The 25,145-nt window shown below is 40.9% G+C and overlaps 1 protein-coding gene across 2 annotated transcripts; it reads left to right on the top strand.

Moving 5' to 3' along the window:
- Positions 1-1,325: 1,325 nt before the first annotated feature.
- On the top strand, positions 1,326-24,602 carry UBE2D3 (ubiquitin conjugating enzyme E2 D3). Of its 2 annotated transcripts, none has more exons than XM_032988368.2 (7): positions 1,326-1,779; positions 16,272-16,335; positions 16,421-16,452; positions 19,006-19,083; positions 19,945-20,050; positions 21,392-21,485; positions 23,096-24,602. In XM_032988368.2, the coding sequence occupies exons 1-7, from the start codon at positions 1,756-1,758 to the stop codon at positions 23,139-23,141; spliced, it is 444 nt and encodes a 147-aa protein (XP_032844259.2). In that variant the 5' UTR covers positions 1,326-1,755; the 3' UTR covers positions 23,142-24,602. The 2 variants fall into 2 exon arrangements, with proteins under 2 accessions (XP_032844259.2, XP_032844258.1); XM_032988367.2 differs by lacking the exon at positions 1,326-1,779 and adding an exon at positions 7,320-7,341.
- Positions 24,603-25,145: the final 543 nt, after the last annotated feature.

The raw sequence follows: 25,145 nt of genomic DNA, 5'->3' as shown, positions 1-25,145 counted from the left end.
GACTACACTTACTGAATAGGTGGTTCGGTGCAATTAATAAGTAGAAAATGAAGACTACACAAGGAAGTTGCTAGGAATAGTTCAAGTGATCATGGAAAGAGAAGTGGACTTTACACGGCATTGTTTTCTCTCTAGCCAGCACATGATATGAATGATAAAAAACTGTCACGGTCCTAATACAGCAGTATTTTTAAAATAATAAAAGAGCACTGCTCCCCTAATTCACTGCTGGCTATTCTCTGGCTTCATACTGAAAATGTTGTTACACAATCCTGTTTTCTGAATATGCTGCCTTCCTCAGGCAAATAATAATTAGCATCCTAGATAGCCAGAAAACTAACAGTAGTGCAATAAAGGCACTATAACAAACTTGCTTCAGTGCAATAGATTTAGCTAATTACGTATCCCTACTCCCTGGACATCTTTATTTACGATATATCCCCTCATTACAGCAGAAGGGCAGCCTGGCAGCCTTTCTCTGTTCACTGGAGTGAGTCCTTCCCCACATACGCAAGGATGCATAAATCTACACAATTTATTACTATGAGAAAAAGAGCCTAGCTGAGAGTGATTTGTCGACGCGTGCAGCATAAAATAAAAAGCCTCCGAGGTTTGGTTTACTTGTATGTGCCCATACACTACTGAAAGTTTCCAGGCCCGTTACTCTCACACCAGGCCTGCGCTCCCCTCCCGGGTGAGGGCCGCCCTCCAGCCGCGCCTCTAGTACCGCGGCGAGAGCTGCCGGCCCCTTCGCGGCAGGGCTCCCGCCGCCGCTGGCAGAGGCGGCAGAACGCCGAGGCCCCGCTCCTTGCCGCGCCGCCCGGTCACACGGACGGGCGAGGGACCAGCGGCCGCGGCCCGCTCGGCCAACCCGCCCCCCCGGTGGCGACCGGCACCTGGGGGCGCCACTCGGCGCGCGGAGGAATACCGCGCCTCCGCGTCAGCGCACGCATGTAGATCCGGCCGCCGCCATTTCGTGGGGCGGCGGAGGCGGCGGCAGGGTGGGGGGCCCGTCGTCAGCCGTGCGCGCCGCCGCGCCCAGGGGGCTGCCGCGGGCCCGCGCCCGCCGCGGAACGGAACGGCGGGGCAGCCGTGCCCGGGCGGCCCCAGAACCTTCCTCCGCCCCGCCCCGCCCCGCCCTCCCTGCGCGGCGCCGCCGCTACCGCTCGCCAGATCACACACACACACACACACACACCCCACCCCGGCTGGGCGGGGCCACAGCGCGCACAAGCGGCGCATGCGCCCGGCCGCGCTTGCCCCGCCCCTTTCCCCTCTCGCCCCCGGGGGGGCGGGGCGCCGCTGGCGGCGGCTTCTCGCCCCGCCCCGCCGGCTCCGCCTCCCGCCCTCCCGCGGCGTCTGGGCCTGGCCGGCGGCGGCTGTTCGGGGCTCTCTCGCCCTCTCTGTCGGGCGGGCGGCGCCTCTCGGGTTTCCCCGCACACCCTTCCTCCTCCCGGCGGTGACGAGAGGCGGCGAAGCGGCGCGGCGCGGCGGGTGGAGCGTCTCCCCCGGCAGCCTCCCCGGCGAACGGCCTCGCTGTCCGCAGGCAGGGCTCCGGTCGGGCGCCCCCCTCGGCTGTTTCCGGAGGAAGGAGAAGCGCAGCTGCTCCCTCCCCCCTCTCCGCTTTCCTCCTCCTCCTCCTCCTCCTCGCTCGCTCCCTCCCTCCCTCCCGGCCCCCCCTCGGCGCGAGCGGAGCGCGGAGTCACCGCGGCGCACAGACGGGCCCGGCGGCGGCGGCGGCGGCACTCGCACACAATGGCGCTGAAACGCATCAACAAGGTGAGCGGCCGCGGCTCCTCCTCCGCTTGTCCCCCGCTTCCCCACCTTTTCCCCCGCCTTACCCGCTTCGGTCTTTTTTATTTTTTTATTTTTTTTTTTATTTTTATTTTTGATTTTTTTTTTCCCTTCCTCGCCCCCGGGAGGAGAGGGCACGGCTTCGGGGGTGTGCGGGCCGGGCCGGGCCGGGGAAGGGGGAGTGGGAGGCTGGCGGAGCGAGGCCGGGCAGCGGCCGGTTCCTTCCGGCGAGGCCGCGGCCCGGCTGTGGTGGTGAGGCCGCTCTCCCTGGGCCTAGGCCCGGGACCTCGGAGGGCGGGGGGGGCTGCGGAGGGCGGGGGGACGGGCTCGGTTGGGGCCGGAGCGCAGGCGGGGAGCGGCAGCTTCTGGGGACGCTCAAATGTCAGCGCAACCCGGGGCCAGCCCGGCTCGGCGGTGGCGTCGCCGCCCCTGCCCCTCCGCCGCCGGCCGGCCCCGGTGATGCCGGTACGTGTGCGCTGGAGGGGCTTTCGGTCCGATCGCGGCCCTCCCCGGCGCAGGCTGCCGTCCTCCCGGGCCGGTCTCTCCCCTCTGGCGTGTAACTTCTTTCTCGCATTGTAAGATGGCGGCGGGTTCGCCTAGTTCGGGCTCTTTCCGGGATCTCTCGCTTTCTGCAATAACATGACACACACACACGCACACACACGCGCGTCCGCGCTCCCGCCGGCTCCGGAGCGGCTGCCGCGGTGCCGTCATCTGCCCGCGTTCTCCCCGCTCCGGCCCGGGGCCGGCTCGGCCCTCCCGCCGCCCGGGGACCGCCGGCCGCCTTGCCTCGCGCCCCGCGGGAGCGCGCAGCGCGCCGCCGCCGCCTCCCCGTTGCACAATCGGAGCCGGGTGGAGTAACTTCGCGGTTAACTCGGAAAAAATGCCGGGGTGATGAAAGCTTTTTTTTTTTGTTGTTGTTTTGTTGTTTTTTCTCGTTTGTGTTGTGTGTTTGTTTGGGGGTTTGTTTTGGCTTTTTTTTAAAAAAAAAAAAAACAAAACAAAACAACAAAAAAAAAAAAGCCAAACCAAAACCAGAAAACCCACCTCTTCCGGGGAAGAATCCTCCCGACGCGAGGTCGCGCTTAGGCAGCTTTCGGGTTTCTCGGCGGCAGCGCTTCGGGTTTGGGGCTTGCTGGGATGTAATTGCAAACGCGATGGGAGCGCAGTGGCGTTACCGGGAAGTCGCTGTTGATCTGTGCTCCTACGCGAGCTACGTGGAGCATCTACGTATTTCAGGAGCTGAGAAGGAGTTTCTTGGTCATCTCGTAGCTTGGCAAGATGGCAGAAAGTCAGTGTGTCCTGAAATCGGTGCACGAAACACTTCTTATAGACAGTGTATAAAGTTTGCCATCTAATAGTCTTAGTTGTAATTTCACATCTCTCTGGTAGTTCTCGTGGGCATATTTTAGTCAAGATGAGGTTATTTATAATTTGTTACTGAAAGGATAATTCTGTTATCCCTGAAAATTTTAAATCTGTTCTGGATTAGTGCTAGCTAAATGAATTGTCTTTGAGTTACGGCTACACTCCTACAAGAATTTCAAAACAATTTCTTTTGAATCTGCCATCAGAACTCGTTCCCTTGTATTAGTGGATGATATCACTTGAGTTGAAACACATCAAGGATACTCCCTGGTATGCTTTGTCATCAACTCATGCTTATGAAACATATTCAGGCACTGCAGGTGAGAATTTATTGTCAGATATAAACCAAGGCAAACCCCTGCTTACGTAGTAATCTGGTGGTCAAAACATTAAAACAATTCAGCACAATTTGTGAATCAGTAAGTAATTTCTTCAACTTAGGGGGTTTGGTCTGCTGTATGCAGTCCTGTATTGGTCCTTACGGCCTGTGGCACTGTGTAGTTCTTCCTTTACTCAGTGCTGGAGTTTAGGATTGGTGAGATGGTTGGGTTATGGTTCTGTTTTTTTGTTTCTTTGGGTTTTGGTTGTTTATTTTTTGTTTTGGTTTGGGGTTGTTTTTTGGGTTTTTTTTTGAAGGTGCTATTTTTAATCACACCATGCTACAACATACACTTCCAAACTCACATAGGGTTTACAGTTTTGATTTTGTATTTGCCAACCTGGAAAGTGAGGTTTTGCTGGACTGAAACCATTGCTTACAAGTTGCTTTCTTCCCAAGCATGGTTTCCAATACGAGTATTTACTGGGTTTGAGGCAGAAATCCAAAAATAGCAGGGTGAATTTTGTAACGAGGTGGTCATGAATTTAGATTTTTAATCTTGCCAACCGGTAAAATCGGGCAACAGCACTCTGTTACTGGTGATCTGGGATCCCCTGTTTTCCAGTCGTAAGGTCACAGATCAGACCTTGAAACTCTGCTTCCTTGTAGTATGTTGTTGGCACTAGATCAGAACAGGCTAAAGAGAGACCAGGACCTCAGAACATTGTAATCACACATAGCTGATTTAGTCTGACTTGTGGTATTACCTGTCAGGACTAGAATTCATTGTCTCCTGCAGCAGATGACATCCCAATGCACCAGTGAAGGTATTTTCAGTCTGTTTGGCCAACTTCCTCTTTGTGGGCTTGCTGTATCAAGCAAAATAAAATTCTTTCTTATGTTGGGTAAATCAGACTTTCAGACTGTGTTAGTTTATGTAAATTCAGTATGAAGTATACTGCACATTCAGAATACAGCAACCCCTACTTAAAACAGATCCGGCAGATTCTACTTTTGGCTTGGAAATGAAAGCATGTGAATATTCGTGTGTTATGTGTTGGGTTATCTACTTCTGGAACACCCTTTATAAAGTGCTTTCCAAACTGAAGTAGTTGTCAGGTACATAGCCAGTCCCAGAAAGATTATGTTATGCTGGAGCTCATCATCGCAGCTGTGCCATCTGCCCTGAGGGTAGCCTGAATTCGATTGGCAAAACTCTGCTTTTATTGATATGACTTGCTTTGCTCAAGAGTGGCAGTTGTTTTATTATAACAAGCAAGTGCTTTTGCCGTGGCATGTGTGCCTACATCTTATATTTAACTGTTTCCTTTCCTGAGGTTGAAATTTTTTCACCTTCCCCCCCCCCAATTTTCAAGTCATGTTGATTTATATCTAAATGCTTGATATGTGCTTGTGGCACATGGTCTTTGAAGTACCGAGTGGTACCTTCTAAGTGCACATCCTGTAATTGCTGCAGCGTGTTGGCATTTCCGGTTCAAATTATGATGATCTGGTACTAGGGAAACATTTATGTAGGAGTAAGGAATTGGGAATGCATAAAATTCAGAAAACTTGGGAACATTACATCATGGATATACATCAATTTTATCACTGCTGTACACATCCATTAAAGCTAGGTAGTAGGAAAGACCCAAGTGGTGATCTTGATAGGCTAAAAATAGAATTAATACAGGCGATGTAGGCACGAAATGTCTTGTCTGTGAAATCCTTAAGAAAATTTGTGCTTGCTGTGTTTTATGTCCATTTGGTTAAGTATAGCACAAGCCAGCATCATTATGTCGGGATATTTTATTAGAAAATTTTAAATGGAGTTGGCATCCTGGAAGCTAAAGGCTGAAGGTGGCAAAATCAGTTATCACTACTTCAGTGCAGATAGGTGGCTCCCACTGACAGTGGTGGAGTGGAGACTAAATAACTATTTTCCTCGAGGCTATAGCTCCCAGGGATATTCCTAGATGTATAATTAATTGTAACTTTAACCCCCCTCCTCCAAATGCTTATAGTAAGAAATGCTGCGAACTCTGGAGATACCCATAATATTTTTCAGAGATTGGATGTAATATGCAGCAATGAAGGCAGCATGGAAATCTGCATTAGTTTAACCAAAGGTGTAGCTTTTGTAGAGGTGATTCAGTTAAAGAGTTATAACGCCTGCTTATTCTTTTTGTCTTGAAGTGCTACTCTTTTCTTTTGAACTGAAATTTTTAAAAATGAGCTTAGCTAGAAAAAGCTGTTTGGAATGAAGTTTTCTTTTCTGGATGAAACCAACAATATTTTTGCAGGCAGTCTTGGATTTAGTTTGCTGGCCTTACTCAAAATAGTTAAATAACTGAAAGTTAAGTGATTGATCTTACGCTTTGAATGAATGTCTAGAAGGGAGTCTGGATTTGTCTGTTTAGGGGCTCAGAAAGTTAAGATTAACTAGCTAATGAAATGCAGTTGATGCAAGCTTAGTTAAAATGCTTTAAACCTTTGTGGATGCTCTCTGTATGTATTGAATTACCTTTTTTACTTTAGTTAATTCACCTTGGCTATTTCACGTATCCAGGGGTAGACTTAAGTCCTGCCTCAGGTAGATAATGCAGTGCAGCTATGGCACTCGGTGATTGGAAGGGCCGTGTTGAGCCAGAAGGCAGTGGTTGATTTTAAATCATGATATTTCAGTAATGGAGTTTGGGAAACACTAGTATTGAAGAACGTAGTGATTTTTAAGAGTCAGAATAAAATTACTCAGTATCAGATAAAAGTTGTCATCACTTAAATGCTGTGTAAGATTTAGTTTATCAGAATAGTCAGAAGTGACGTTCATACTACAAAATTAGTATCATTTAAGTGGTAATAATGTTCCTTAATTGGATAGGTTTGATACCCATATTCCAGTCCAGCGTTTACAATTAAGGTCTTGGACATGTTTTCAGACTAGTCATTTTTTTTGAGGAGGAAATTGATGCTTCCTTAACTAGAAAATTTAGACTTTGGTAACTCAAAGATTTCTCTTGTTAATTGGACACTGTGCTTGTGGAACAAGTTTGCAGTCAGCATAGATCTTTAAATGTGTGCATTGCGATGGGGGGAGAAGGGGATTGTAATCTCACTTAAGTAATTTACAGAACTTCAGAGATCAGTATTCCATTAAACGGGTACTTCTTACGTAACTTAAAAATGGAGTTCTCCAGTATGTTAAGGATTTGGGTGGGATAATGTACAGAGTGAAAAGGTTGTCCTGCCAACATTTTTTTTTACAATCGTTCCAGCTTTTAAAGATCTGTTTTTGAAAGTAAGCCAATGCTTTTGCTATTATTCCCTGCGTTTCTTCTACAGAAGAGCTGATGTAGAACTCCACAGAATGAGCTCCCTTCAACCCCCTCCCCAGTCTGTAACCAGCTCTGAAGCACTAATGCCTTTCTTTGCACTCACACAGCAATGGGTAAAGGAGGGGGGAAGGATGTAAACAGCTGTAAGTAGCAGCTGTTGAATACAGAGCAGTAAACTGCCTCTTGCCAAAGGCATCTCTGTTCCTTGCAGAGGCCACCTCTAGCCTGGCATCATCCCCTACCCACGGATGTTTCCTCTGCATCCACTGGGTTGAACTGTTGAGGAGAGGATGGAGGTTCTTAACCTTGTCTGAGATGCCAAGTGACAGCTGGTAAGGAGTGGAAAAGGGTAGAGCTTTTGTATAATTCAGATTAGGACACTGATACGCGATCTCCGATAAATCTTTCTGTTGCAAATATTACGGTTTTGCCACTTTAACTGTCTGCCCTGTGTTCTTGTATAGGTCCCTCCCCTGTGCATCAGAGCTGGCAGATGGGAACGTGTGGTCTGCACTTCAGCATTAGGTCTGATATCTTGGTATAAGCTGACTTTTGTTGATAGTTTAGGCTAAGATGCTGTAGCTTGCATTGAAAAGGCTGAGTTACAGGCATGCATTTTCTCCTGTGACTGATGTGATGTACTAACCTTCCAGTATCATATGCAAAAAAAAAAAAAAAAGTAAATTAAGATAAGAAATGAAAGCAGCAGTGAGAATGTATGTATGATTGCCGTCAGTAATGCATTTTTATATGCAGTTGCTTTCTTGCCAGCTTGACTTTATCAGAAGAGGGTCTTAAACTGTGTGGAGTTGTACATGCTGAACAGTTTTGTAAACTTCTTGAATCTATATTTAAAGCCTCAAACTCTAAATGGAAAGTACAGAATTCTTTTTTAAAAAACCTTTCTCTTCAGTGGGCTTTTTATGGGGCGCTGATCTGATACTTTAAATGTGGTAGTTTGTGCTGGGGAAGCCTTGCAAAAAATACTAGTTAAAATTACATTCACAAGTTTAAATTGGTGTTTATGCCTTTGGCAACTCTTCATAAAACACTTGGATGTAGACAAGGTTTAATACAGAAAAATGAGCCAAACAGAGCATTGCAGGATTCAGGACTGAATGCTGAATAGATAGAGGAGATTTTTTAAATTTGTGTAAACATTGTTCAGAGCCTTCTTACCAACAGTAAACTTCTGTGTTAAAATTTTGTCTAAAGGAAGCCTTTGTTCTGAACCTCATCCCTTTAAGATTCTTGATATGCTAGACATCTTCAAGACCCCCTGCAGTTTTTTCCAGTGTAATTGTGATGGGTTTTTTTATTCTGGTTTTTAAGCAAGCAAGATGGGAGGATTGCAGACTGCTTTGCAAATGTTAGGTCCCAGTAAAACAAAAAAGGAGGAGACAAATATTTAATCCTTTCTGCAAGCATCTGGACACCAGAGTTGCAAGCTGAACTGCGTGTAGATGCTAAACTGCTTTAGGTCGTCTTGATGGAAGGCATGAGGATTGCGTTACGCACTCAGTTAACTTTATAGCAAGCTTTCTTTGTAACCTGTAGTTAGATTGGCCAGGTGCTCCTCACTTCTGTGAGCACTTCCAAGAGCTCTTTTAGGTTTCTAGTAAATGTGTCCTGCTCAAAGGCAATATTTCCCGACCTTTGAGGACCTATTTGAGTAATAATGCCAGATAATTCTCTAAATCGGGTAACTGCAAACTTTGTTTTTAGCTTTACTTTAGTTTCTTATTGTCTTGAATAATATAGGAGAATCTCCTGAATGACAGTTTGCCAGATGAGCAATGGCGCCCTTTTAGTTCCCTAATTCAGGTTGCAGTCTCATCATAAATGTGCTTTTAACCACTTTTTCCTTAGTCATCTTTTTTTTTTTTTTTTAGCTTTTTTAAGACCCTTGTGGATATCGGTGTTCTCTAGATGGCTGAGGTGGAACTCAACTGCAAGAGCAGCTGCACTCCAGAAACTATTTTTGATTTTTTTTTTTTTTTTTTTACGCTCTGCTGGCTCAGTGTGAGCTGATTTTGTGTGTAACTGTACCTAATCCTATATACAGGGCCTTAGTTTTGAATCTCTACCATTAGCTGTTCAAAACACAGAACCATTATGAAGGGTTATACACAGTAGCATGATATGATAGGGTAATTCTACAGCTGTAGATAAGCTAGTGTGACATTCCCACATCGCTGTGTTTGTACAATCTACTCCTATTGTCTATTGCAGTACCTTTCACATGCATCTTTGGATTTCTACAAAACATGGACTAGTAAAAGTCAGGACAGCTTTTTAAAAGGAGAGCTGATTTTCAGAGTTCATTAGGTTAAATAATTAAATTTCAGAACAGTATATCTGATTACAGTTCACCACACTGGTTACAGATGCAGTGTTATTTGTTAGAATATTAACGTGGTAACTTTGCTATACAGTCCTCCTCTCCATACATTTTCTTGAGAACATGGAGAATTCTTGTACGTTTATCCAGAAAGTGCAGGCTTACCACAGTTAAGTGCCCAATTAAGGCCACTTGTGATTTCTACAGAAACTCGTCCCATAGGCTCCTGGTCCATCCCCAGAGTTGTTGTTTGCGCAGGCTTGGCAAACTCTGGGTGGCCTCTGTCACAGCGAGTCCCGGGCAGTGCTCATACAGGTGCTGCTTCTGGCTGGTGTGTCAGGTGCTGGGGGCTGAGGTTCTGCTGCATGTCCTTGACGAGCTGTGGGGCAGCGTGTTGGAAGGATCTCGGGTCATGCTGCCAAACTCCAGCATCTGATGAGTGTTAAGCTAGCATTTGTGTGAAATTGTCTGTCCCAGTGCCAAATCTCATGCCTCAGTGGTAGCCATCAGGCCAGAGTACCTAACTTTGAGTATAAACTTCTTTCCAAGTGCATCACTTCATGTTTGTCTATATGGAATTTCATGTGTCCGTTTCCCAGTCATGCTGTTTCATTTAGCTAGGTGCATCCTGCTGCTTCTCTTGCACCCCATTTACACTAGTTACCATCTTCGAGGGCTGCGTTGTAGTCCTGGGTTACAGGATCAATGATCAGTGTGATTCTTGCAGGAAAAATCTCCAAGTGAAAAGTATTCTAAGTTCCAGGTCCAATATTCAAAAGCTTGGAAATACCAGGATTAAAATACCTGGTTATCATAGAATTGATAGGTAGTTAACCAGTGCTTCTCTTCACACTTTTTCCTTAAACATACTTTAGTCAATGGCACAGCCCTCATCCTACACTGAGCAGAAGTGTTTTACTAGCTTTCTTATTTTCAGGGAATGGTAGTTGCTATAATACCTCCGAATTGACGTGTATAAAGCAATCTGATTTTCTTCATCTCGAGTAAGACAGCTGCTGTGGGTTTTGAGTGCTTTGAGGGGGGAAACAAGCCATACTTTTGAGTTCAGAGAACAACTATAGGTGTGTAGTTGCCACCTTTTTTTCTGAGTTTGTTCTGAATTCCTTTAGTGAGTGACCAGGAAAGCAAAGTTGGTAACTGAGCTCCTTTTCCAGTCGGATCTGTCCAGCTACAGAGGTGGTGAACTCTGTGAAAGGTTGGAATACAATAGAGAGCCATTTTAGCTGCGGTAACTCTGAAATTTGCTGAAAACCATTACCTACATTGTACACCTTCCAAATTTCAGAACAGATGAGAAGAGCTGTAGACAATAGTCTCATTCACAAAGGGCTTGTGTACTGAAAGGTAGGTTCTTTGAAAAGATAGCATGTAGTCATCTGAGTAGTTTGTATCACAGTCCAAGCACACAAAGAGACTTAATTACAGTTGCACAGCAGACTGGCATTTCCTTCCTTGAGTGTGAGGTTTAAAGCATGAATATTTCTATGTTTGCCTTTTAATATACCATTGCGATACTCTTGCTAGACATTGTACAGGCCATATGCAGTGTGTAGCCTGAAAATTTTAGTACTAAAGGCTTGAGAAACGAAAACCATGAAAATTGAACAAGCAGAATAATCAAGATGGGGACAATCACAACTGTTACATTCCTGGTCGTGATTTGGGTTTCTTAAAAACTGTTTGTGCTCTTTGACCCTTGCTGTTTTCTGTGTCTGCTCTTCATGTGTTTTCTCTGCATAATACCTGTTTTTAACAGGAACCTGCATCTTTCTGTATTATGCACTGTCATTATACATTGTTTTCATCCATTTATTGTTAGCCAGAAGGCCAGCTTGTTTGAAACTGATAATTTTCTGCTGGTTACTCTTGCCTTGTGATGTGTATTGTGCCACTGCTTTCTTATTCAGTTTAGAAATCCACATTCAGTGTTCTTTCAGACTGTTATTTTCAGCTTCCAGGGGTAATTAATTTTAATGCTGAAATGACTTGCAAATGCAGGTGTGTGGGATGAGGCAGTAGTTCTTTGCTGGTTGACACTTCTTAATCTTCAAACAGGTTTAAGTGTTCTTCCCCTCCCTTTATAGCTGCTTCCAATCCTTCTTTTTTAAAGCTGTTTTCAGCTGTGAGCTAATGAGTAAGACTAATGCAGTGAAGTTTTGAATGCTTAGAGTTTGGAGTATCGTGTTTGACACAGACAAGGTTAGACAAGCACTCAAATGCATAAATGTTGTTTTTTGTTTGGCTTAAGTGTTCTTTTTTTCTTTGTGTTTTTTTAAATTTAAACTTCTGATTTAACTGTGTATCACCTTTTGTGTCCTCCAAGGTAGAACGAGTTACTATCTTGGAAACTTAAAGCAAATTAACCTCGCTTTCTCCATTATGCTTTCTTGACTACAAACCAGAAAGCTGCAATATATGATTTTAACAAATAATTGTGTTACCAAACCAGTATGAAATCTTTAGGAACCAATATTAAATCTAACTGAGTTTATGCCTGTGGAGAAAAATAAGTAATCTTCTGTTACTCTGGTGGGAGTCATCTTCTGCCACTCTATTTAAGTCAGCTGCTACTATCATTAAAAGTAAGCCTTGGCTATTTCCAGCTTAAACTAGAAAAATGTAGCAGTGGTGCCACAGGGAGTATGAATTCTGACAAATGGGAAGAAAAGGAGCCGACACAGATGCTGCTCTGCTTGGTACCTTGCAAGAAGGCAGCTTGGTAGGCATCAGGATGTCATTTCTCACGAAATTTGCTGTAATCTGAAAACTTCTGTGAGAAAAGCAACTGGTTCCCTTAAATATTTTTCTTCACTGTCTTGCTCATGCATATCGGGATGAGGTATGATTTATCATTCTTCAAATTTTCTTTATCCTTTAAATGACTTCTGTAATCTTTTTAAATAGCTGGTAGAAAGGAGTAGTTTGAGGGGGTTTTAGCAGCTTTTCTGTCAGGAAAAAAAAAATGACGCTTAGTTCTGCATTCACACTCACATGTCAATGCTTTGGATCATCACTTGAAGCATAAGCCATATTTTCTATGTTAGTTATGATTATATTTGTGCAAAACAAGCAGATCAGTTAGATTTTATAAGCATTTTTTCCTTGAAAATACTGGTTTATTTTTTGGTTATCTTTTTGATGAATGTTATAAAGAGAACAGCAAATACTAAGAATGGTTCTGTTTCACCAGTAAAACTATATCTTGCTACAGACTTAATGTGATACTGGCAGAAGACCATGCTGCTGAATTTGTGTTAAAGTAGGTCTGTCTGTTGCCATGATGGGTGCTGTTGCTGTATTTCCAGATACCTGTTTTCCAAAACTGTTGCAAAATTGTGCATGTGTTGCTTCTTGTATATGCTACATTGCTGTTGTCCTCTTAACAGTAGCATTGGCGCTTACTCTTTTAAACAGTGTTTAAATCTGTAAAATGCTAAGTGACTAATCATCCTTGCGGAGAGGTAGGAACTATCACAACTTTATATTTGGAAACTGGGACACAGAAATGGTGATATGCTGGAGCTATACCGGAAGCCTCTGGCAGTGCCAGAGACTACTAGTCACGGTTGTAATTCAAGACTAATCCTTTCCGATAGGCATATAACACATCACCCTGAACCAAATTTGGCTTGTTGTTTCTATGTAAAGTCTTTGGAATTTGCTTCTTGGAAATTTGTATTTTTTTTCTTAAGCCACCTGTGAAGGGAAAAACTCTAGCAGCTGACTCCAGGAAAACGTGGGTTCTACTTTGGGGACTTTTAAGAAACTTTGGGAAGTAGCTTAGTACCTCTTGATGAAGGGAAGCGCTACTGAAACTGAGTGTAAACAAAAAGAAGCAAAGTTGGAGATAGTAAGTATTGCAGTAGGAGGAATATTAGAAGCATAAAGCCCTTGTACGTAGATATTTTACAGAACAATGCTTGGGAACATTTTTTAATTCTAAATTTCTAGTTAAATTCTAAAATACTAGTTAAACACTGCTTTGTAAAATGAAACTTAATGTGGTCTTTTCCTTCTCGGTGAGGAGACAGGTGAAAGCAGGGGAACAATTATGAGCTGATTTCTTAAAAATAATTTGTTAATTGGCTTATTGGAATTATGAAGCTTAGTTTTGATCTCATAAATATTTTTCACATTAAATATTTTCCTGTTACAGAATAGTTGCTCTTGATTGCTAAGCTGAGAAGGAAGGTCAGTTTGCGTTTCTGCTGCTGAGTGGGAAGCTTTAAAAAAATAAAAAAGCTCCTCCCTTTCCTTGAATGAAGTGCTTCAGCTGCACAGCATATATCACAGCCTGTGTGCCTCTGCTTGTTTAGTTTCCAGTTATTCCAGTTTGCCCATTGGATTCGGCAGAGCTATAGCTTTCAGAAGGAAGCACTTTTTAAAGTTACACAGAACTTTCCACTCCCTTGCTACAAAAAGCCTCCCTGCTTTTGTGTAGATGTGGTGAAGTGTCACACACTTAACAGGGAGGCAAAATAGGTCTGGTGTTACTGTAAGCAGGCAAAGCTTGCCAGTGTTGGTTTCATGTTTGCTCGAGTTCTTCCACAACACTTCACATTCTGCTGAAGCAAACAGCTTTACTACAAGCTTTACTCTAGTGGGTAAATTACTTGCCCCGTGGTTGAAATGCTAAGTGGTGTATCATGTGTTCCTAACCTTATCTGTATTTTGAACTGCTTTGTTTAGCACAATTGGGTTATTTTACTGAACTCTTCCGGGCCAGACAAAACTTTAGTCCTTCAGCTTATGAAAATCACTGCTTATTTGTTCACTAGAATAGTCCAAGTAGTTAAAAGGAGTAACTCTGGACATGTATTTTGAAATGACTGGAGACTGGAATATTAAATACTCATGTGTATATATACTCTAATTTTCCCACTGTGTTAAAATACCTTATTTTTATCTTGAGTACTGATCCCTTGTTTCTCTGAGTACATTTTGAAGAGCTCTCTAGTCTAATGCACATACCTCTGACAGTCCGTCTTAGGCTGATCTTTTTCTTGTCCTTCTCTTCATACTACTCAGTTTTCATAAACTGCATGAAGAGCCTTTTCATAGTTCTCAGTCCCTGTGATAGTTTTAAAAAAATAGGATCTGGTCTTCCCCAATTAAAACACATAATCCAGTAGTAACTGCACAACTGCATTAAAATAGGAACATTTGTGCACAGATTTTGGAAATGTTTGATCATTCTTGGAGCTGGAAAATATATTTAGATGAGAACTAAGCCTGATTAACAAAACCTGCTGTTAAATGGGGAAAAAAAAACCCACCACACCCTGAAAGTTAAAAAAGCTTTCTATGTGAAGGTTCTTTTACATTTCTTGTTTGCCTTTATGTGGGTAATATAAATTTAACTTAGCAAATTTTTCTGGAATGTGCAAAACAATACATGGACCTAGTAAGTGATATTTCATGGCAGAAATAAGTATATTACAGGGACCTCAATAATAACTGGGGAGTGTAAAGGAGTGCACTTTAAATGGATTCACTGTGATGATGTGGAATGTGTTGCCCACGCTTGTAAACAACAGCAGCAGTGAAATTAACCATAATAGTAACTTAATTGTGCTATTGCAAATCAAAATTGATACAATTTCGTTTTACAAAACAGTCTGATTCCAGTGCAGAACTGAAACCTGGTTAATTGGAAAATTCATCAAGATTGGCATATGTAGGGAGGGAAAATGCAGGACTAAGTTTTCCTGGTAGTTTGGGGGGGCTTTTTTTTTTTTGGTGTGGAATTTGGGGTTGGTTTTTTTGAATGTATGGACTTGCACATGTTGAAATAGTGTTATTCTCTGTGTTTGAAGCAGCTATTGTCTTATCAAAGAACAAGGTCTTTAAGTTACAGGGAACATAGTGGGGTTTTTTCCTCATTTTGTGTTGGCTTACACTTACTAAATTTTTATCAAGCACAGAATTTGTGAAATTTAAAGGATATACATTAGGATCTTCCCAGACAAAATATTTAACTGTCTGGTCCAAATATACATGTGTTTCCAGCATAGTAGGAATGCCTGGGTTTCTTAAATGTCCTGACAAAGTAATGGAAAGGTCTTGTTTTAATGGCTTGTATAGACTTGTAGCAAAATACCTTGTGTGCAACTGTTAATATATAGGAGAGGGACTGAAGGTTTTCCCATTTCTCATGACTTCTAGATGCCCTGACAAGTGCAGATTTATAGAAGCTCCTGAAGCCATTTTTAGATTCAGAAGAGAGCAGGGAAGAGGGGAGGTGTCTGTTACATACTTGAATTGAAAATAAATTTAATTTTAAGACACTGTCCAAACAAGTAACTTGCAGAGCATTTAAACAGATTAACACTGAGCTTTTTTTGATTCATTACAGCAATCTTGATATTACACAAGGAATCCTCCATCTGAAGTTTGTTTTCATTCCTTCCATAATGGGTGAGGGAGGGAACAGTTCCTACAGCTTAGTTATTCAGAATTTTAAAGGCATAATTGTCTTTAAATGAGAAGTTTAAAATAAAAAAAATACCGATATTTTGCCTGATTCCAACACTTGTCAGCCTCTTTCATTTTCCTGTCTACTTTAATCTGTGCAAGATAGGTCCCAGCTGGAGGTAGTGGGGAAAATATGAAACTGAGTGCTGGGTTTTTTTTTTCTTTCTGTTCTGAGTTTTAATATCAGATGTCACATACAGAGTTTCTTCTGTATTGTGAAGACTCATAAGTAGCTTTCTCTCTTCTCACTTCAGGCTTCTTGCTAGGACTGAATACTGAAAATCTTGGAAAGTGGTTAGATTTTGCCCACTTCAGGCTCTGTGTCCTGCTTTCCTTTCTGTCCCTTCTGCAGCAGGGGTATCTTTACAATAGTAATATTTATTTGGAAAAGCATAGTCGTTGTATCTGTTTACCTTCATAGCTGGTTTTGGTGGTGGTTGTTCTTTCTAAAGACATGTTTGATACTGATCTAGTGGTTCTCATCGCTGTTATTGCACATTCTTCTGTGTTTGTATATGGAAAACTGTTAAAGTTTTTTGTTGGGCATGAAGTGAAAATGACTGAGTTGACTAGTGTTCCTTCTCTGAACATTCTTGTCTTTGTTCTTTTTTTCCTAAAGGAACTTAGTGACTTAGCCCGTGATCCTCCAGCACAGTGTTCAGCAGGTCCCGTTGGAGATGACAGTAAGTAATCTTAAGTTTTATGTTTTGCTCTGCTAACTCAAAGCATATTATACATAGATAATAATGCGGAGTTTTTCTTTTGTAGTGTTTCATTGGCAAGCCACAATTATGGGACCTGTAAGTATTCTAATTCTTGTGATGTAATATTAACTTAGTTCTTACTCAGGAGGAAACTCTGGGGTTTTTTGTTTTACTTTTTTTTTAACTCCCCTTACCAGGCTTTAGTTCTAGAGGTACTCCTTGCAGTAACAGAAAATGGAGGGGAAAAAAAAATCAGTCTGATTATTTTATTGTTGGCATGTTATATGAGGACATTTATTTCAGCTGAAATGATCTCTAGAGCAATGCTAGGCACTATCACTTAATATCTAGAAACTTTATTTGCATTTAACTTTTTCTTAAGTTTGAATCTAGCATGAACTTTGTACTAGGAGCTGGTCCCAGTGTCAGGAATTAGTTGGGATGCTTTTGTGTGAATCTTAGAACAGAACAGGGCATCCTTATTTGGTCTGCTGTCTTGTACTGAGACCTTCAATGATTTTAGGAATAGAAGAGAAAAAGTCACTGAAATGTGAGGCTCCAGTTATAACTGGAAGAAAAAAGCCTATGTTTAAATGTTCAGTAAGCATCTGAAACATGAATGTGACTTTTTCCTTGTTAGAGTAAAGGTGGCAAATGTTTGTCTTCACTGAAAACATAACCTGCAAACACTTGACATCTGGACTTCTCAGGGCTGGCTATCTGTATTTAGAAAACAAAACCTCCTGTAACTTGAGAAGACAAATATTGCATGCCAGTAGACCTGCAGCCACAATGTGATGCTTCTGATGAGGGTACGGAGTAGGAATTAAGTATCAGTGGTGCTGAGTTGCTCTGACTTTATATACAGCTACAAGTGTGGTTTTAGGTGATTGCTATGGAAAATGTGCTTATGAGAGGTTTACCTGACTGGAAAAATGGCTCTCTGTTCTGAAGTTCCTGGTTCTCATTGATTGTAACTAGGTGTCTCAAAATGATAAAATTGCTTAAGAGCTATATTCATGATTAAATGACAAGGAATGTTCTGCACTATACAGAGTATGATTTTACATGGCTGGTGTCTGTGTGGTCATAAGGTATTAAACATCAGTTGAATTTAACTTGGAATTACTGTTTTCGCCTTTCCCTTCCGGTTTAGTACTATACAGCTCTTTTTTTCCCATATAGTTTTTGTGGTGTCAAAAGGTCTGCATTCCCCTTTCAAGACGGGGCAGTATCCTGACAGAAGTGTGGTGTTAGTAGTTCTAGTGCTCCTATGGTGTTGATTAGTGCCTTGAATAACAGATGAGGATCATTGAACCAATATCTGGCCTTCCACCTCTGCAATAGGATACTCTACAGGCTGTGATTTTCTTAGATAGATGTAAGAGAGTTTGCATTAGTTCAACACATTCTAAGAGTCATTTCTGTAATTACTAAAATGTATCCCCAGAACACATGCAGTAAAAGGGGTGCTTTCTGGCTCCTCAGGGCCTCACATAGTATCTGTTGACCAAATAGAAGAGGTTGTATCTTGATTGCTAGGTTTTCATCAGAGACTAGATAGGGTATAACCTTCATGTTTGCCTGTTTGAGTCCCTTGTCTTATGTTGCAGAATTTAATTTTCTGGCACTTAAGTAAGCAAGATGTAGTTATGTTCTTACATTGGTGAAATGTTCTTGCAATTAATATGAAAATTCAATTTATGAATAATTCAGAAGTGTACCCTGTGTCTGTCAGATTAATTTTCCCTAGCCCTGAATCTGGAATTAAAAATAGGTTAAACCAATTCAGAAATTTAGTTGTAGTTTCAAGATAAAACTTCTTACGTCTTCCTTCTAGCTAGTGAGTTACGCGGTCTCTATTTAGTCATTCCGTTTGTGCCCTGTTTACTGTGAGCTTTTTCACTTCCACACGTTGCTTTACTGCTAATAGTTAACCCCTAAATAGAACTGTCCCCATGATTGTTTCCTTGGAGCAGGGAAATGTAAAATACTCTTCCATGCTAGATTACAGTGAACTTCTAATACAGAAAGGGAGGAAGAATTCACTTTCACCTTGATGGGGTGTTTGCTTTTTGTTTGGTGGTGCTGGTAGGGTGCAATTTTTGTTTGTTTGTTTGGGGTTTTATGCAAGGAACAAAGGAGTTAGCTGTGTGTTCATAGGTTTTCCGCAGGGCTGAGGAGTGCCTAAGACAAGGACAGAATTTAGGAGGGAATGGGAGGCTCTTAGAGCTGTCTGTGGCCACTGTAAACTTGGGTGGTCGTAACAAGTAAGCGCCAAACACAGAACCTGAGCTTTTCTAACCTAACAGGACCCTCACCCTCACTCTGTTAACATTTCTTCTTAGATCTCAGAAGCACTCGAATGCGTTTGCCAATTTGTCCTTAGAGGATTGTCAGAGAAGCTGTTTCCTGCGAAGTGTTAGCTTGGAGAGAGAGAGGTCCATACAGAAAGTGACCTGTGTGTGTTCTGTATTGCTTACCTTAGGAAGCAGTAATTGAATTTCAGTTGCATCTCTCTCATTGGTGGATTAAACAATTCAGTTGTTTAAACAAATATGCTCTCCTTTTATTTATTTAAAAACAACATCTTCAGTGATATTTAGTCCTAAAGATTATAATAGGAGAATTATTTGTTTGCTTTGACAGAATGACAGTCCATATCAGGGTGGTGTATTCTTCTTGACAATTCACTTTCCTACAGACTACCCTTTCAAACCACCTAAGGTAGGTATTGCTTTCTCATTTGTGAAATTAGTATAAGGAACCGAGTACAGGACAGAAACTGTCAGTGTCTGTGGTGTAGTGTTTCCAAGTTCTCACTTCTTTTCACACATTTTTACAGTATATTAGATGGCTAGGTCCCTCTCTGACTACTGCAAGAATGGGCATGTTAGCATATCTTTTAGGAGCAAATTCATGTATGTGGATTCTGAATGTCTTGGAATGATGTTTGATTTTACTTCTGTTTCTCTTAATTGACAGGAAAGCTTATCAGCTTTGTGTTACTATAGCAGGATCTTGCTGAGGGAACTGTCAAGTATTACAGGGTAGCTGTTTGGGTTGGTCTATAGGAATGTGACACTATGAAGAGGGATTAACTTGCTGAGTGCCTAAAATCAGTGAAGATAGTATCTGTTAGAATTTGACAGTAATTGCAAAATATGCTTTACTTTTTTTTGTAGCTTTATTAACCACTAGTATTGTCTTCCAATTTTGAGTCAATATGAAAGTGCACACTTGGAGTGACCTCAATGTTTGAAGTTCTTTAGCTCTGTGACAGCATTGTTACTGTGATTCAGGCACCTCTGAGTGTTGTCTTCATGATGCAGGCACCTGTGATTAAAACACAGCCTCATACTATCCCTCTCTTTGTTTGAAATAGTGTCTGGTAATTGGAAACTGAGAGCTTGTGGCTTGGGTGCATTTCCATGAATTTGATGCAGTTTAACTGCTTAATCCTTTTCTTTTAGAGTAAATTGAGTTGACTAAATAGCTTTACTGAGGAGAAAGGGTGATGTAATTGTCGTCATAGACCAAAACACACTCTTCATGGTTTTTTTTTTTTTTTTTTTTTTTTTGTTGCAGGTTGCATTTACAACAAGAATCTATCATCCAAATATTAACAGTAATGGCAGCATTTGTCTTGATATTCTAAGATCACAGTGGTCTCCTGCTTTAACTATTTCTAAAGGTAACTTTTGTGAAGGAAAAATGTTTCCATCTTGTGTTGAATACTGTGCTTTTAGCTCTTTGGTTTTTTGAGTTCTTACCTGTCTCTTCAATTCCCTTACTCATTCTACCCTGTGTTTTACAAATTTGATAACGATAACTTACTGCATTTTTAATGGATATTTGCTTTTCCTAACACCTGCTACGTGGCTGTTTAAGGCCTTGTTCTGTCCACTTACTTGCTTCAGTATTCTAGCAGAGCTTACTAGCTTGGTCCCAGAAGAATCTGCCAGCATTTGGATTGAAACAAGCCTGTGGTGGTGTATTTGATCTAACGCTGAGAAACTGCTTGTTTGCAGCTGTCCATGTAGATACACATTTGCATATTAATTTAAAGATTAATTTAAGATCAGTTTTTAGTAATCTACATAGTTTCTTGACTGAATTTGTCTGGAATTACATGCAGAGTTACATTGGTGTATCTGGTAGATGAGTAAAAGAAAACTTATATGTTGCTTTCTGCTACTGTGCACTGGCATTTTATTGCATTACTTCATGAACTAAGCTTACTGATTCTGCTTCAGAAAAAAGTGATGTGCTGTAATAAAAGCTTTGTAACTTTCCTCATTTTAGTATAGTAAATAACAGTTAATTCTCAAATATTTTCACAATGATCGAATTTTGTTTTACCTCAAAGCCACTGGTCACTATGGCTTCAAAAGATCCATCAGAGTGCTCCTTTGTCTACAGAACTTGTAATTCCTGTCTGTCCAAGGAGTAGGTTTGTGATTTGAATGTGGTTTCCCTACATTTTAATGCCGTCACTATTGTTTTTCTTTCAAAGCTGCTGTAAGAGGATGAAGTCCTCATAGCCGCCTACAACAGTGTTATTCCTATATTTTACAACATACATGTAGTTTATCAGTGTAGGCCAGGGTATTGCTACCTTACGTACAACAGAGAAATAATTCAGTCCCTTTAAAAAAAAAAAAAAAAAAAGTTGTTCTAGTATTAGTGATTAAAACCGTGGAACCTGCTGGTCATCAGAGTACCTAATAACATGCTTTTGCTGGCCACTATGTTGCATCATAGTGTGGGGAGACAACAGTGCTGTTCTCCTGTGTGCTTACTGACAGCTGTAAGTATTGGGAAATAGGAAACAAATAGTTCTTACGAACTTTTAAGTTATTCTGGGCTTTTTATTTAGAGTGGGTTACAAGTTTATTTTTGCCATATATCAGGAAAGGCTTTTTGTGTTCTCTCCTATGCTGACATTGTGCTAATGCAAAGATGTGTGCTCTGTTGTTTCTGAGATCATTGCTCCTGTTTTGCTATTGAGAGAATTCTCTTTTTGTTTTTACAGTTCTCTTATCCATTTGTTCACTGTTATGTGATCCAAATCCAGATGACCCACTAGTGCCAGAGATTGCACGTATCTATAAAACAGACAGAGACAAGTAAGTGCAGAGTTGTGTGAGACTAATATTTTAACAAAGTCTGTAAGAGCACATTGTCAGACAGCAGTTGTGTTGAGAGAACCTTTTGTGAAAATCTGAAATGGAGATTTGTGTGTCAAAGTACCACCTATTCTTGGTAGTGCATAATTTAAAAACAAAGGGGCTTAGTAGATTTGAAGTTGTGGGTGAAGGGAGACTATCTTTTTCTCACATGCGTGGCAGTATTTCAAAGTACGTATTACCAATTTTTTTGCTTACCGTGCCTAAATAGAATAGTTAGATCTTCATATTGAGGAAAAGATAGCTTTGTTATTTTGCTGCTTTCTTTTGGTAGCAGCTTAGCCTTTAATTCTGGTGTTCCCCTTCAAAAAAGGCTTTATAACTTTTTTTCCTATCTGTGGTGAAACAGCTATTTTTCCTTATGTTTTTTTAACCTTTTGCACAGATAGAATTATATGAAGTAGACTTTGTTTGGTTTTTCTTATATATATATTAATGCTAAATATACTTGTCCAATTAGGTACAATAGGTTAGCAAGAGAGTGGACAGAGAAATACGCTATGCTGTAGGGTAAGAATATCTGCACATTATGGTGCATTTAACAAAATGGAAACTTGTCAGCACCTGGGTGCTGCATGCTTAAGGCACTGGATTAACTAACAGATAACGGATGCACCAGTTACTGAACTTGGATATTTAACAGCTTGATCTGTGGTTAGTGTGAAATGTATTGGCTAGTCACTATTTCTCACAGATACTGCTCTTGCATGGCCAAAAAAAAATTAGTATGAAATAATTGTCAAGTTTTGAGCCAGCTTGTCAACTTGTTCTGGTAAGTATTTACCCAGATTTTGTCAGAATTTCATTAAAAGTGGCACGCTGTAGTGAAACCTCATGCATAGACACGGGTGAATTTAGACAATCCAAATTTCAACTTTTAATTATTCAACAGTGTCTGTCTTCTACATATAAACTATGAAAATGTATGGGGATTATGTTCTGCTTGTATAGTTGAAAATTAACTTCTTACTGACAAGCATGGAGTTAAGTATAAACTAATTGTCAGCTCAATACCTGTGGGAGTAGTGTACTTAAATAATCTTTTAATGTCCTTTTAAAGAATTTTGAGCAGCATATTCATGTGGAAAGAGAATATTAAGTGGGAAGAAACGCTTAGTGTTGTTTTACTCTGAAATGGGAAATTTGATCTTCTGTATCCAGTGATATTATTAACCAAGTAATCTTTACTTACGGCATGTGATACTCTGTAATCTTTACTTAAGGACAATATTTAAACAAAATACTCCCCTTGCCTCTCCCACCCCAGGTGGTCTCCTCTAGTCCCTTTCAGTAGTTTTTCACAACAGACTTCTAGCAAATCTGCTTGTCTTGAATTTGAAGTGTTTCATATAAATCAGAGGATATCCTAGTTAGTCTAGGGAGGGATTTGTTCAGTTTTTTCAGTTCAAGTATGTCTTAAGTATAGAAAGAGACTTCTGATAGTGTGAAGAGAACAGGGAGATGGGGATTAAGTGGCACTTAATCATTAACTGTTTAAGAAATTGCAATTTTCACGCTGACACTAATTCAATTCCTGTTTTTGTTTGCAGGTACAACAGAATATCTCGGGAATGGACTCAGAAGTATGCCATGTGATGCTACCTTAAAGTCAGAATAACCTGCATTATAGCTGGAATAAACTTTAAATTACTGTTCCTTTTTTGATTTTCTTATCCGGCTGCTCCCCTATCAGACCTCATCTTTTTTATTTTTTTGTTTACCTCCTTCCATTCATGCACATGCTCATCTGAGAAGACTTTAGTTCTTCCAGCTTTGGACAATAACTGCTTTTAGAATCTGTAAAGTAGTTACACAAGAACAATTGCCCAAGATTCAGAATTTTTTTAATGGAGCATGTGTATTATGTGGCCAATGTCTTCATTCTAACTTGGTTATGAGATTAAAAACAAACATTCCTCACTGCTCTAACAGATACTGAAGATATCACTTGAAGGGGGGAGGGGAGATGGATGTTCAGTTTTCTCCCATCAAAGAAGTAACATTGCTGTAGCAACATCCATCTTGTTCCAAACCTTACAGTGTTAGAGAACTGAGGTTTTATTATATACTTTTGCTCATAACTGATGTGTCTGGAGAATTGGTACTGAATCTATAGCATCAGCAGAACAGAAAATGTGATGTATCTTATGCATGTCAATAAAGGAATGACCAGTTCTTGTTTTACAGAGAATGGAAATTGGAAGTCAAACATCCCTTGTATTCCAAAATAGGGTCTAAGAACATTTTTGTAATTCATTTAAATTTTGTTAGGAGGCTTGGAGCTATTAGTTAATCTGTCTTCCAAAACACTGTTTAATATAGCACTGAATAAATGATGCAAGTTGTCAATGGATGAGTGATCAACTAATAGCTCTACTAGTAATTGATTTATTTTATTCAATAAAGTTGCATAAACCAATGAATTAGCTGCCTGGATTAATCAATATGGGAAACAAAATCTTTTGTAAAAGCAAAGCTGGTTTTTGTATATACTGTTGGGATTTGCCTCATTGTTTAACATCAAATAATGATGTAAAGTTCAATAGAGTGAATCTTTTGCCATTTTCAGTTATAATGCTCAGTCTGTTGCAGGTTGACACATTGTTCGGCCTGATGTATGCAGAATTAATAAGCTAACATAGTAGTGTAGCCTTAGTAGTGTGCTACACTTGGTGCTGGGAGCCCAGCGTTCAAGGATGGACTTGGGACCCAGCAGATCTGAAGTGGTGTGTTGTGGAGATACTTCCTGATGCACCCGTGTTTGCTGACTGAGAACCTTTTTCTTCACCTTGTACACTTGACAACTGAAAGATCTTAATGTGGGAGTAATGATGAGGCAAAAAATTATAAAATAAAGTACTGTTTTGATGTGGGAATTGTCATGAGGCTGTGTTGAAGTGACTTTATGTGGGATGTTCGTTACCATTGAAAAGGACTTTTTCAGCCATGCTGCCATTTACATTGATGACTATTTTAATGCAACAGACACTTTCCTCATGTCAGGTGACTAAACGTGAATAAAGACTCATTGCTATTGGATTTTTGTTCTACAAGAAACATTGTCTTGTGCCATTAGTTTATCTTTGCAGCAACAAGGGCATTATTAAACATCCAGCTCTCCTCTTTCCTGTTCTCTTCCTTCATATTTTTCCTTGTTTGATTTTTTTGGTCTCCATTCTTAACATCCATAGCTTCATTTTCTCTAGTCTTGTACTATCACTTTATTGTGCATCTGTGACTTCACACTGGCACCACTTTTGCACTGCTTATAGTTATGTACATTCTGATTCCCTGTCCCCACATGGATGTGGAAAGCTAGATGTAAAATAAATGTTAAACCTTAATTTTTATAAAAATTTGAATATGTAGTATGGACATGGTTTGTTCTGGTTCTAAACTATGAAAGTGAACTTATTTTAAAGTCTCTCTGGCTTGAAATTTAGGAACCTGGGCTCTTTAACAGCGCATGCCTCACTGAAATGACGTTCTGAAATTTGATGAAGTTGCAGTTCATGCAGTATTTCTGCTTTGCTAACCAAAGGTTTTTGCTTACACCATTTTGCTGGAAAATGGGATATACTTAAAATACAGCTGCCAGTG

This window comes from Tyto alba, unplaced genomic scaffold (assembly GCF_018691265.1).
Source record: "Tyto alba isolate M040663 unplaced genomic scaffold, T.alba_DEE_v4.0 Super-Scaffold_6, whole genome shotgun sequence".
Taxonomy (NCBI): Eukaryota; Metazoa; Chordata; class Aves; order Strigiformes; family Tytonidae; genus Tyto; species Tyto alba.
The sequence above is the reverse complement of the archived record's forward strand: the minus strand, read 5'-3'. Positions and strand labels throughout refer to the sequence as shown.